Here is a 13,905-nt window from a genome sequence, read left to right as displayed (position 1 = left end):
CCACTGAACCTGGGTGTTTTTCATCGTCAAATTGTTGTATTTCACAGTGTTGTTTGAACCACATAACCCTGTTGCTTTTCACTGACACATCGCTGAGTTTCCCAGCTGCATTTGAGCACTTGAATCTGGCTGTTTCTAACCAGTGTGAAGCAGCATTTCCTTGTTTTCCAGCACCATTTGAGCCACCAAAACCTCAGTGTTTATCACTGACACATTGTCGCGTTTCCCTGCGTTGTTTGAGTCACATAACCTGGGTGTTTTTCACCAACGCATCGCAGCGTTTCCCAGCAGCGGTTTGAGCCCCTGAACCTGGGTGTTTTTCTCTGACCTGTGCCTTTTGTGCTACCAAACGTGGGTGTTTTAACATTAAACGTGATATTTTCCTAACAGTAGCCAATTAACTTTTGTGCCTAAACCTAATAACATATCCACCACAGCGTTGTTGAGAAGTTTCAGCGTATCTGCTACAAAATGATGTATAAAAGTAATGCATCTGTGGGTTATGAAAATGCACATTTTTCATGGCGACTGGGTTGAGTCAACAGTAAATGATGTCTCATTTCTAAATTCCGACGCTTTATGATCACTGCAATAAACATTCCTGTATAATTACATTCTTATGATAGCTTGTTAAGTAAGAATGTGTTATTAGAACTAACATTTTACATTAAAGTCTCCACATCACCCTTTACCTGAAGAGAAGACTAAGTGTTCAAAATAAACAGTTGTGTTTTGAGGCTCTATTCTGTCAAAAGCATGATGTAGTGTCACTATTAATTTGCAATCAGCGTGATTCATAGTCTGTCTTTAATGGCATATAGGCTGCAGGTAAGCATGACGCAGATGCTAATTTGCACATATTTAAAGTACCAGAATAAAAAGCTTTTGTGTTGCCAAAAGAATTACTCGCTTGGATAATAGCAGTGGCGATGATTCAGTGCTGAGAAAATGGAAGCACAGCAGTTCAGAGCGGTTGTGAGAGGTGAATACAAACAGGATCTGACATTTCTTGCTGGTGTGTAAGTAGCTCCTGCTGAATGCAAACGCACGGTTGATCCATAGGATGTGTCATCCAGAACCACCACACCCAGTCTGCATGTTGTGTTGTTCAGCGAAGGGACACTTAGTCATAGATGGACGTGAGATGCATGCTGAAACTGTGCAGATATAAATACTCAAAATATCTATTTTTCTTCAGAGATTATTTTTTTTTGGGCCTTTTTGCCTTTAATTGGCAGGACAAATTGAAATGGGGTGAGAGAGAGAGTGGGGCTGCTGGGGTTGACATGCAGCAAAGGGTTGCAAGCCGGAGTTGAACCTGCGACCGCTGCAGCGAGGGATCGCCTCTGTACATGGGGCGCCGGCACTATCCACTACGCTACCGACGCCTCAAAAATATATATTTTTCTAATGCTGCTTTAGCACAACAGGACATTTATACTGTGCAGAGAAAAGGTTTTTCCTCATACAGAAACACACACTGGAGTCTTTTATAGATGGAAATGTTTGTTGTTGTTTTTTTATCCAGTGTATTTTTAAGAGTTGCTTTCTTGTACAATGTGGTAATTGTAAAGGGTTTCAAGGTAACACTTCAGTTCATTGTTAAGGCACAATACCTTCCTTCACAGTTTACAGTATTAAACTTATGAACTCTCTGGGCTCAGTGTAATGCAACCGCATAAGCCGACTGTTTAGATCTGAACAAACAGGCAGCAGCTGCTAACAAAAACACACAGCACAGACCTAAATTCCTCGCTCAGCCTATAGAACAGATGGTGCGATTGAGAGGTTTAGAAATTCTTTAGCTTTATATTCCTTTATCTCAGTTGTAATCTGCACATAACTTTCAGCCAGTCATGCTTACAGGGAACAAAAGCCACACATTCGATCTAAATCTTTACAAATATAGTGGAAAATGGCAGCTACCTATTTTGTAACATTTAAGTCCATTTAATAGTGGAAAAATATTTTCAGCTTTTGGTTTTCAGCGCTCAGATCCCCCTCTGTGTAGCAAGCTGTTCACGGGCAAATCAGTTTATCTTTATCACATTTTTTCCTGACTGAAATATGTAGGTTTATATCAAGTCCTAACAGTAGCTGGAGGGTGCATTCTGTCGCACAAGTAACAAAATGTTCACCATTACATCAGAGGGCCTGGGGGCCTGTTCTCCATGTACGAGCACAACAAGCATAGAAACTGAGCCAACTAATAACAGTCCATACAGTCTCCCCACACCTGCCATCAGTGTGTCTGTTGGCAGTGAAGAAATCAAACACTAGAAACAAAGCAAACACTTACTGCAGCTATGGCCCGTAAACAGGCAGCCATGTCCTTTAGAAAACACATAATTAGGGATGCACTGAAATGAAAATTTGTGGCCGAAGCCGAAGCCGAATAATATTAAACGCTTGGCCGAATACCGAGTACCGAATACCGAATATTGTTGTTTAGTTTTTCATTAGTTTTTGCAGATGAACCTCCTCCAGATTAGTGTTGTCAGGGTACCAATATTGGGACCCACTGTACAATACCAATGAAAATATCATGGTTCTGAGTAGTATCACGATACCACAGCGAAAATGAGGCAGATGTGCCTTTTGTCATTTATAAAAAGATAAATCACTTTTCTATAATACATCAATGATATTTTAATGGAATAAATTACTTATTGACTTATTCATACTTCAAAAACAACATCAATGAGTGATGAACATAGGGGGATCAAAACACAATAAATAAATAAAATAAGAATCAACCAGCCACCCTCCTCCCCTTCATAAGTAAAGAACAGTCCCTAAAGTGTGGTGAGGTTTGTGGACCGTGAACGGCTCGTTTCTCCTCTGACACATCACGTACGGTCTGTGTTCGGCTGGCTCGGCTGTTCAGGTACTTCTGGGCAGTCCACACGCCAAGAAGAGGATATTATTGGAGACGACTTCTCCATCGCTGGTAAGCCGATGGCCGCCGTATTTGACAGGAATACATTACTGTCTGTGTCTGTGACCCCCGTTCAACCCACAATCGGTGGGATTCGCCTTTCGTTTCTGCTGCTGGTTGAAATCTGTAGGCTGCTCGCACAGCGTGCTGAATGATTTAAGCCTATTTTGCTCGCTCAAAACTATTTTTAGTTGCAAATGCGAGTGCGGTGACGGACGGATCGCCACACTGCCGACATTTTACTCCGCCCGTCACGGCACGCTGTTTGATTGCATTATCAAAACACGCCGCTATTATTCGGCCTTGCTTTTAACTTATTCCACCGAATACTGAGTGTGTGTTTTTTTGCAATATTCGGCCGAATATATTCGGTTACCAAATATTCGGTGCATCCCTACACATTATGGAGACTTAAAGCTTAAAGGTACAGTGTGTAAGATTTAGGGGGGTTCAGTGGCGTCTAGCGGTGAGGAGTACAGATTGCAACTATCTAAAACTTCTGGTTAGAGCTTCTTTAGTTTCATTGTTGAGATTTTTCACTGGGAGCCAAATTATCCACAGAGGTCTCTTCATCTCCCAGACAAACATACAAGGTGATTTAAATCGGTAAAAACACTGAATGGAGCAGGTTCACATTAAAAAAAATCAGTGTTTCTCTGATGCTGTTTGACTTGTCACAGGCTGGCCGCTTGCCAAGAACCTGCTAATGTGTGCTCAACCTTTTTCTTTCTGAGAACTTAAGATCCAGACATCCAGGAGGTTCCCAGCCAGCACGGGATGTCAGTGTTACGTCAGAAAGACATCGGACTCTTACATCGGACAGGCATTAAATTTTAGTTGGAAAGAAAATTGGGTTGACGATGTTTTAAATGTCTAATGATGGTAAAAATTCACGTTCTGTGGGTGTTACCAATTCAAAGTTTTGCTCTCCATACCGAAAGACTAAAGGTTATTATGCTAAGTCAGGATGAAGTTGGCATGACGCATTTAAAAGGCATCGAATTTTGGTTATTTAACACAACTTAAAACCGACAACATATCAACGTCATTTGTTGTCAGTTTTCTGTAGTAGATGTTGTCCTGACATAGAATTTTGTTCACCTGACACCACAACCTAAAGTCAACCAAATATCAACATCTGAAGACGTGTTTTTGTGACACAATAGCATAATAAAGAAAATGAAATAATTGGAAAATAATAAGAGCTAAAGAAACAAAAACTGCTTGGGTAAATACACATTTTAACAACCTTAAGGATTAGTGTATCTATTGATTATTAATCCAGTCCAGTGTCATCTTTTTGAGTCTTGTGTAGAGTCCATTCTCCCCATTTTCTCTCTAGTTGTGCTTCTTGTCGTCTCATGACAGCTTTCTTGCTTACTACTAGCAATATTTTGATCGAATATTAATCACTAGCAATAAAATTTTCTTCAGAAACTGCTACAAACCTTATATCCTAGTGTGTGCATAAGCTCATAACATTTCCCAAAATGCAGTTATGTTCTGACATTTCCAAAAAACATGAGAGTGGTCAACATCAAAAGACCCGCTCTCTCACCAACATGTCTTGCAACTATGGAGATGCTTGCTTTTCAGTTTTGGTGTAATAAAGAAAAGAATGAGATTCTTTCATGAAAATTCCCTCCAGGTTCGCAAATTAGTGGTTGAATGGTGTATTTTCTACATATTAACATAGTTCAGCCAACTGGGTTTTTACTGGGAGCTAAATTATCTGCGAACTATGGTGGCCAATGTGAAAACGCGAACAGCCTGTCTAGAGCAACATGGCGGACTCCATGAATGAGGACCCACTCTTTATGTCAATATAAACGGCTCATTCTTAGGTAACAAAAGATTCTTACGGCTGTGGATGTTTGTTTGCTGAAGTTTTGTTTCTGCAGTGTTTTTCTTTGTCTTTTTATTGCACTGATCTGTATCAGGCTCTTACTTTCGTTGTATTCTGTGTATTGACAATAAAGGCTTTATATTCTGTTGTGTCTGTTTCAGGTGGCGTCCTTCTTTGCTTTGGGCCTGATGTCCATACTGATCCCTCAGTGTTCAGTGTTTGAGGGGCTGGTGGCTGTGTGCGTGTTCCTGGGGCTGTGTGACGGCTGCTTCCTCACCATGATGGCGCCTATAGCGTTCGAGCTGGTTGGGCCCATGCAGGCCTCGCAGGCCATAGGCTACATACTAGGCCTTATGTCTCTTCCCATGACTGCGGGTCCACCCATCGCTGGTGAGAAGCAAAACATAATGCTGATTTATACAGTATAACTCAAAGATGTTGGCAGTAACAGCACAAAACAAGCTGATTGATAGAGTAAAAGTGTATGTATGTATGTGAAGGGAGAGTGAGACCAATGCAGCGGAGGATAAATTGTACAGCGGATTGTATTTACTGTAGAGAGGTTTGGGCTCGTGGCCAACTGCAGGCTGTCTCTAGAGATTTGTCTTCAGGGGAAAAAAGCACATACAGGGTCAGATCTCAGTGCTCAGCTCCCCTTATGTCTCCTCTTCCTCCTCCCTTTGTCCTCTTCTCTCAACTCTCATAACACGAGCGTATAGAAGAGCACTGAAGGCAGACCATTAATTTGATGACTCAGGCATACTCCTGCTCTCTCTTGCCAACTTCTTTCAGATCTCACACAAACTTCAACTGCTTTTACTAGAAAACACTCTGCCTCCCTTTTGTGGCCACAGCTCAGCATGCCAGAAGGTTTTTATTAATGGTTTGAGATATTTGTCCAAATTGAATTTCACAAGCTCAAAACAAAACAAACAAAAAGCCCAATGTCACATGGCAAGAGTATTGAAGTTCTTTGACGAGGAACCCATGGGGACAGTAGCTTCATCATTAGTCTAAAGCCACTGGAATTTCACCTGTATAACCTGCTACAGTGGGATCACTAAAAAAGTCAAAAGAGTAGCTTTGAAAAGCTCAGAACAAACTAATGAGGGTCGTTTTAATCTCAGTCCAAGAACACATAATAGCCCAAACCATTTTAAAGAGCTGAACTGGCTCCCTGTTGAACGCAGAATAGTGAGCAAGATTTTACAAGCTCTGTGTGCGAGTTTTTGATATCTGGTATTTTCTTTATGTTCGGAACTCTCATGGCCTGAATATAAGGGCTAGTGTCTCTAACCTGAAATAAACCAATCTGAAAAGCAAAGTAGGGAGAAGCACATTCCTCTAAAGAAAAGGGGAATGAAATTCCAAACAAGATTAAATATGCCCATTCTAAATCACTGAATAGTTTTAAAAACAACTAATAAAATGAATGCTGGGTAATCACGTGCAATGAAACATCCTTTCTATGGCAGCTCTAAGTTTTGGACTGCTTTTTGAATTTGTGTGGGTTTTTTTTTCTTTTATGACTGTATAATATTGATTGATCTTTGATTAAATATACTAGTATAAAAATGGGATATTAGTAGCAGATACATGTCATCCCCCTTCGAATGCCCAACCCTAACAGTGCCCCCTAGCCTAGACTTCAGGGGTCTCATTTATAAAACAGTGTGTAGGATGCATACTAAATATATATGTATAGTCAAAAGCTAAAAAATGTTGTGCACCAAAAGATATTCAACAGTTTCTACAATTAGGCTTCCATCTCACCATCTGCGTTGCCAATTTCCCATCTCCAAAATGTTCGTAAGCAGTTTCTCCCATCAAGTCTGTTTTTAAAGGTAACAACTTTTACATTAGAAGTGGTGTACGCCTCTTTCAAGCCTGGTTTTGTGTGTTCGCTATGTTTATAAATGAGACCCCATGACTGCAATGAAAATAAATCACATGAGTTGTCAAAGTCAATGACAGCCCATTGTTTGTGGCAGCCCATTATTTAGAGACCCCAGTACTCCGAAAAATGTCCGAATGGACTGATTGTCCATTTGTCCGACAGCCAGACAGAAAACAATAGGCCATTACTCGGAAAATACACACTCTATAAACAGAAACACATGGCTAATTATTATTCAGAAAAGACATATTGGACCTGATTGGCTAGTACTTGCTGCCTTCATTGGTTGGGTTGGTTCGGTTTAGGATTGAGGAGTGAAGTTGCTTCAGGGTAAGAGTTTCAGGGTTAGGCAATCAGAGGTAGAGTAGGGCGCGTCATGCCTTCATCTTAGTAGGAAAAAATATTGCAGAAGCAAGGCTGTCAGACTCACAGTCCTGACAAACCTATTGCCCTGTTGTTATTATATAGCGTTCCATGCAGCAGTGATATTATGGCTTAGTATAATGGCAGAGTTGGCAGTTCAGCGTGCCGAGATGCCACTAAAACTTCAAAAAGTATGGCTATGGGTTTAGAATGAAGTACTTTATTGGTATCAGTACAACTTTAAGGGTACTGATACTGACACTGGTATCATAATTTTTAAAATGATACCCAGCCCTATTTGTCAGATTGGAGGTCTGATGTTCGGAGTAGCCCAGTGTAGTTGGTATGTTAGCGGACGTCATTGTCCGATAGCCATATATACATACCCACATGATCCAAGTCAACCAGGGTAAAGAGGGTCTGAAACATTAGGAGGCTGGGCCGACTGATTTGATGCAATGAATCTCTTAACTGCAAGGAAATTGTTCATTTTCGGAGAAATGGACATTTGTTTTTTGGATAACAGGCCGTCGGACAGTGGGCTTTCGGTCTAGTGGGCTTTCGGTCCAGTGGGACATTTTTTGGACTTGGGTTTCATGAACAATGGCATGGCACAATTTCAGAATTCCAATTTCTGTTTTAGATTATGTCTTTGGAGAAAGCAATATACTGATGTGTATTAATTACATATCCAAAGCTATGTGTAGGGATCAGGGAACAGTGGATTAGTTAACTGTTAGAATTATTCCAGGCTGTGGGAGTTTTCTGTGGTCATTTCTCAGTTTTGTAGTGTATATATTTTTCTTTTGTTCTCTTTATACAATCTAAGCAGTTATTTGTGGATGAAATGTTCTGTATTTTCAAAGGCATACATACATAAATTCTAACAATATGCTAGTTTCAGACTTTGATCATTTTGATAATATAGCTGCTGTTCACATTTGGAAATGTGTGATGCAGTACGTGCAGCAGAAACCTTTAGACTGTTTATTATTGTTTATTGTTTATTAGGATCCCCATTAGCTACAGCAAGGCTGCAGCTATTCTTCCTGGGGTCCGCCAACATTTTAAAATAACAGTACAAATCATAACACAATAAAAGTGAACCAAAAAGGCTCCACTAAATAAAAGAAAATACCAAATGCGAAAATACTCAGCAAATCATGAAAGCAGAGAATTACAAATAAATAAAAATAACAAAACAGAACACAAAAACACAACTTCAACAGGAGCACTGCAACATTTTAGAAACTGACTGAGGTCATTGCCAGATACAATAAGTCTGAGAAGCAATCCACAATTCATATATATATTATTATGTTCATATATTATTATTATTCCAGCACATCAAACAATCAGTTACAGCAACCTGCTTGTTTAAGTATACGCTATTATGTTCAACAGTTGTCATTTATACTGATTAAAGAGATGTTGTTTGACTAACAGTTTGAATGTTCTTTTGCTGTTTGTTTGTGTGATGTGCCTGGGAAACAAGTTCCACTCATACATGCCTCTGTACATAACAGTTCTTTTACCCGAATTAGATTTCACAGTTGGCAATGCAAAATATCCGCCAGCCGCATGTCTAGTGACATATTCATGGTTATCAGCGCTGTAGCATAGCTCTTGGTATAATACATGAGGAGTCTTTGTTATGGTCACATTTCTAATGAATAATAATAATGAATAAATTAATCTGTCGCTAACCATTAACCAGCCAAGATTCATATGCATTTTAATGACACTTGACATCAAATTACAACCAAGAACAATGTGTGCAGCTCTGTTTTGTATTTTTTGTAGTTTTGCAATCATATCTGCAGTTGCATTTACCCAAACTGCGGGGCAATAGTCAAGATTTGATATAATTAAGGCTTGAATTACTAGTCTAGTTGATTTTGGAGTTAGGCATGCCCTGTGTCTTCGTATTATAGAAATACCATGTCCCATTTTATTAACTATCTTATTTATATGTGTTTTCCATGATAATTTTTCATCAATGACTATTCCCAGCAGCTTGGTCTCCTGCACCTGCTTGATACTGCCCTGTTTTATTTTAAGATTTAACTGTGGGTTATTCCTGATGTTGAAATTTGAGCCTAATATCATGCAGTTCATTTTTGATACATTCAAAACTAATTTATTACAATTTATCCAATCTTCAACTTTTTTTAACTCCTCGATTAAAACTGTATTTAGCTCGCTGGCTGTAAATGCAGAGGCATATATGGTCAAATCATCAGCGTACATTCCTAAAGTGGCTCTGTTCAAAATTTGTGGCAGATCATTCGTAAAAATAGTAAATAGTAATGGACCCAAGCAACTACCCTGTGGCACCCCACATGTCACAGCTCCCACATCAGAAAAGCAACCGTTGTAGAAAACTGTTTGCATCCTGTCTGTAAGATAGCTTTTAATCCATGTCAAGGATAACAAATCAAACCCATAACATTCTAGTTTTTTCAGCAATATGTTGTGGTCAATTATGTCAAAGGCTGCTGAGAAATCCAGCATAACAGCACCAACCATGTTCTTCTTATCAATTTCTCTGAGCCAGTCATCCGTCATCTGAGCTAAAGCTGTGGCAGTGGAGTGCCCCTCTCTATATGCATGCTGAAAATCTGTTATTAGATTATTGCCTAACATGTAACTCATAGTTTGTTCATATATAATACTTTCCATACATTTACATAATACTGGCAGTATACTTATTGGATGACTATTTGCACCCGAAAATGGCTCTTTCCTGTTTTTAAGCAGTGGCAGTATTTTGGCTGTTTTCCATTTTTGTGGACATAGACCACTGTTGAAGCTGGTGTTTATAATGTGGCAGATCAAAGGTGCAACTAACTCTGCAACTGGTTTCAAAATTTTGCTGTCTAGATTATCAATACCGGGTAGTTTGTTTTTGCAAGTTCTTATAATATCTTCAACCTTTTTTATACATACATTATCAAAACTAAATATACAATCTTTATTCTTCATAATACTATCTTTTATTAATAGGCCAGATATATGATCATTACTGTCAATAGAGGGCAAATTATCCTTTAATTTTTTAACTTTATTTAAAAAATATGTATTAAAATAGTTTGCTATATCATTTGGCTTCGTTAAGAAGTTGCCATCTACTTACAAGAATGATGGTGTATCCAAAGTGTTTCTACCCAGTAGGTCATTTAGTGTTTTCCAAACTTTTTTGCCATCATTATTAATGTTATTAATTCTGTTTTCATAATATAATTTCTTTTTAAGTCTATTTAATTTAGTAACATGGTTTCTTAATTTACGATATATGATCCAGTCGTCCCTATAACCTGTAGTCATTGCGGTTTTCTTCGACTGATCTCTTTGTCTCATGTATTCTTTAGTCTCATTGTCTAGCCAGGGTGACTGAATATTCTTGACTGTGAACTTTTTGAGAGGCGCATGCTTATTAATTACAGGCACAAAAATTTCATCAAACCTGGACAGAGCTTCATCTGGATTATTTTCCTTTAGCACATCCTCCCAGTTCAATTTCTTTACTTCTTCAATAAAGTTTTCCTCATTAAACATTTTGTATGATCTTTTCATTATCACTTTAGGTCCAGGTTTTTTAATTTTTGCTTTCCTGACAACTGCAATAAGATTGTGATCACTGCACCCTATCAGAACCGATACTGATTTTAGACGAAGTTCTGGTGCATTCGTATATATGTGATCAATACAGGTCGAGGCCTGGATGTACTGTGAAGAGTTTTGTGCTGAGAAAAAAGATGCAATTACTTTTTGCCACCTGTTGTTGTTCTCAACAGCTCCTACTTATTTTTAGCCTGAAAAGTGTCTACCTTTGTCAGTGACTACCACCTCATCCAGTGCATGTGGAGACTAACCACCCAACTGATAGCACTTTTTGTGTCTGCACACAAAGACCTGCATTCAGACACAAAGCACAGCATAGTTGCATATGGTTTAAATTGTTCTTTTGGCTGACCACAGATGTAGATGTTATCTCCTGTATACAAATTAACTGACATGATGCAGACTATTATAATGTGTAGTATATACATATTATATGTAATTATTACATTGTGTTTATTATTTAATAAAAGCCTTGCATTTACTCTGCACCCAAAACAAAGGCAGCTATGCTCCTCAGAAGTCTGAATGTGATTACCTCCATGTTGTTCTGTACAGTCTGTACAGTTCATGAGGAAGAATGCATATGGTACAGGCAACAATGTGACTGCACACCCCTCCTGTTGCTCCCACGTCACAAGCCCAGCGGTAGATTAAACATGTAGTGCAGTGTGTTAAACTCGTTGACCTTGTTTTCTCACTGTCGGTACAGCTTGTTTGCCTTAGCTCGCATGCAGATAAATATAGAATGTGGACATACGTACTGCAGACAGGGAGAGGTTTTAGTGCTGTGTTTCATCACAATAGTACAGTTTCCTTGCTGACCTCCACTGCTGAAATATGTCACAGAAATGCTGTTGCTACTTATGTAAGCAGGTAAAGACCCTTTCAAACAGGCAGGAGTGCATTAATAAGTCATAACAGCTGCCAGCCAAAGCTAAGGAAATGTCACTGTAGTCGGTGCTGATGATGTCACAGTGTACTGACACACACTGGAAGACACTTTAACAAACCTGCAGCAAAATGGGACATTAAACCACAAGAGGTCAGCAAAAATAACATTTGTAGCTGCTGTTATGTTGCTCTTTTTAGAGCAATCGGACATCATGCTTTCTCTCCCATACTTACATGATAACATTGATACCACTCATGCTTGTGTAATGAGTACAGAGCTGGAACCAGGGTGCTATTAGCCTAACTTAGCATTAAAGCCCGGAGCAGGTGGGGGAAATGGTAAAAACGTTAAAACGTAAAAATATGCCCACTCGAGTAGCACCTCTAAAACGAAGCTAAGCTCAAACATGTATCAGTTTTTCCACGTAATGTTTTTGTTTATTTTCAGCCACAACCACCGGCAACAGCTAGTAACCAGGGGAGTGGAAGATGAAAAAATACACTGCACAAGTATAATTTTGACCAGCGAAAATAATAAATTGGCTTTTGTGTCACATATACATTGGTGTCAGTACAATTCAGAGGCAGTGATACTCAACCTGTGGCCCCAGTAGGGTGCCCAGTGGCCTGCCGACCATTTCCTATAATTCACAGTAAAAATAAATTGATCCACATTGGGTTTGGTTGTTTTGGGTTTTTTTTTTTTTTTTTTTTTTTAGTCTAAATAAGGTGCCAGACTGTCGTAAAAAAGCATTAAAATAGAGCTTGTACCAGGGATTCAGCCTGTAAAACAGTACCAGGGAGGATCCTCCCGACCCCCCAACAAAGGTGCAGGCTAATTATTTATATATTATGTAATTATTAATTTGCAACTTTTAAAGCAAAATTATTTTAATACATTAATCAGCGGTAAAACAAGTCTGAATACAACTTAAGAAGTCTTGATCTTAAAATTCTACCTAAGTATTTGCTTTTAAATGAAGTAAGGAATCAAACATAAAAGTAAATTTGAAGGTTTTATAAACCTATCCGATGTTTAATTGTGCCTGTGAGTAACATGGAAAAGCGGTCGAGGCTTTTTTTTTTTTTTTTTAAATTATCACATGACTATATTGGTACACACATTGCCCTGCCAGTGTAGCTGATAGCCTTCTGCGATTTACTCGCCAAGCAGAAAATCTACCCACATTTGGCACTTGGCGGTTGTTAAATTGGACCCTGGTCGCAACTGATAACATAAACTGTGTCCCTCTGTCTCCGCTGCCCAGGTCTCCTACGGGATTACTTTGGGAACTACACAGTGGCCTTCTCCCTGGCCGGGGTGCCTCTTATGGTGGGGGGCGTGGTGCTCTTCTTTGTGCCCCTGATACACCGCAGGCTCCAGGCAGCGGCGTCACCAGAGGAGACATCCACCACTGCTCACATGCTGCCCACCGCCCCACCAGTGGAGGAGCCCAAGAGCTGCTCCAATGGAGACATCCTGCCTGGCTATACTGACGTAGAGACACACATCTGAGTTGCACCGTTCAAAGGTTACATATATTTACATCATGACTGTACACCAGGAAGCACAATGCACGCATATTATCTCACACGTTACTCTCCTTGTGCTCTTTTTTCCTTCCAGGGATTCAGCCCACCAGCACCTTTTCTCATCCTTAGATTTCCCTCCTATCAACCATGGACTTCCTGTCGGCTGACCTTTAACCCTCTCACCCTCCTGGACTCTCATGGGCTGTTTGTTATTTTCACACGGAGAGAAATCGAAAAGGGCGCACTGACTAAAAGCCACAGAGAGGACAAAAGAAGGCACATCAGCATAGGACGATGATGGGAATGTATAAGGAGGATAAGCACAACACAGTCTCAACTAGGATTGTTGAATCAGTGGAGACTCTGTAGTAACACGTACCTCCAAGAGGAAAGAAATGAGATTTTAACCGACAGTGGTTTCTGATTTCACAGGATTTATCTTGCTACTTTAGCTTTTTGAAGCTCTAAAAATACTATGCTTTGTTTCTAGATTTCATATAAACACATGGTTAAGATTAGAGGCATATGAATTAAGAATTAGTGAAGGGATGAATTCACGTTTCCTTTATGTAGTACCTCATGCATCTATTTTTTTTTTTTTTTTTTTTTTTTTAACCACAATGCATTTTATTCAGTTTGATTAGCGGAATCACAATCCTATTTTGATTTGCTTTATTCTGTTCTGCAGTTTTCTGCTGTGACAGCTGCAACAGAAACACCTGTTGTTTCATCATAGGAGGTATCAACCATCAGACACAGTCACCTCAACTTCAACAGCACACTGCACTCACACCCAGGGTCCAAAATACTTCA

General features: G+C 39.4%; 1 protein-coding gene across 2 annotated transcripts in view; it reads left to right on the top strand.

Moving 5' to 3' along the window:
* slc16a2 (solute carrier family 16 member 2) overlaps positions 1-13,360 on the top strand; it is a 38,336-nt gene extending 24,976 nt beyond the window's left edge. Inside the window, exons 5-8 of one of the 2 annotated variants that reach the window (XR_013491819.1) lie at positions 4,946-5,174; positions 12,828-13,091; positions 13,187-13,239; positions 13,278-13,360. Coding sequence is in view for 1 of the 2 variants with exons in the window: in XM_033631732.2 (XP_033487623.2) it covers positions 4,946-5,174; positions 12,828-13,075 (477 nt within the window). In the remaining variant the exon portion in view is untranslated. Of the gene's footprint in view, positions 1-4,945; positions 5,175-12,827; positions 13,092-13,186 lie in introns of both variants that reach the window. The other variant, XM_033631732.2, reaches the window with a different exon arrangement.
* Positions 13,361-13,905: the final 545 nt, after the last annotated feature.

The sequence above is a fragment of the Epinephelus lanceolatus genome, chromosome 7 (genome assembly GCF_041903045.1).
Source record: "Epinephelus lanceolatus isolate andai-2023 chromosome 7, ASM4190304v1, whole genome shotgun sequence".
In the NCBI taxonomy this organism is placed as follows: Eukaryota; Metazoa; Chordata; class Actinopteri; order Perciformes; family Serranidae; genus Epinephelus; species Epinephelus lanceolatus.
The sequence above is the reverse complement of the archived record's forward strand: the minus strand, read 5'-3'. Positions and strand labels throughout refer to the sequence as shown.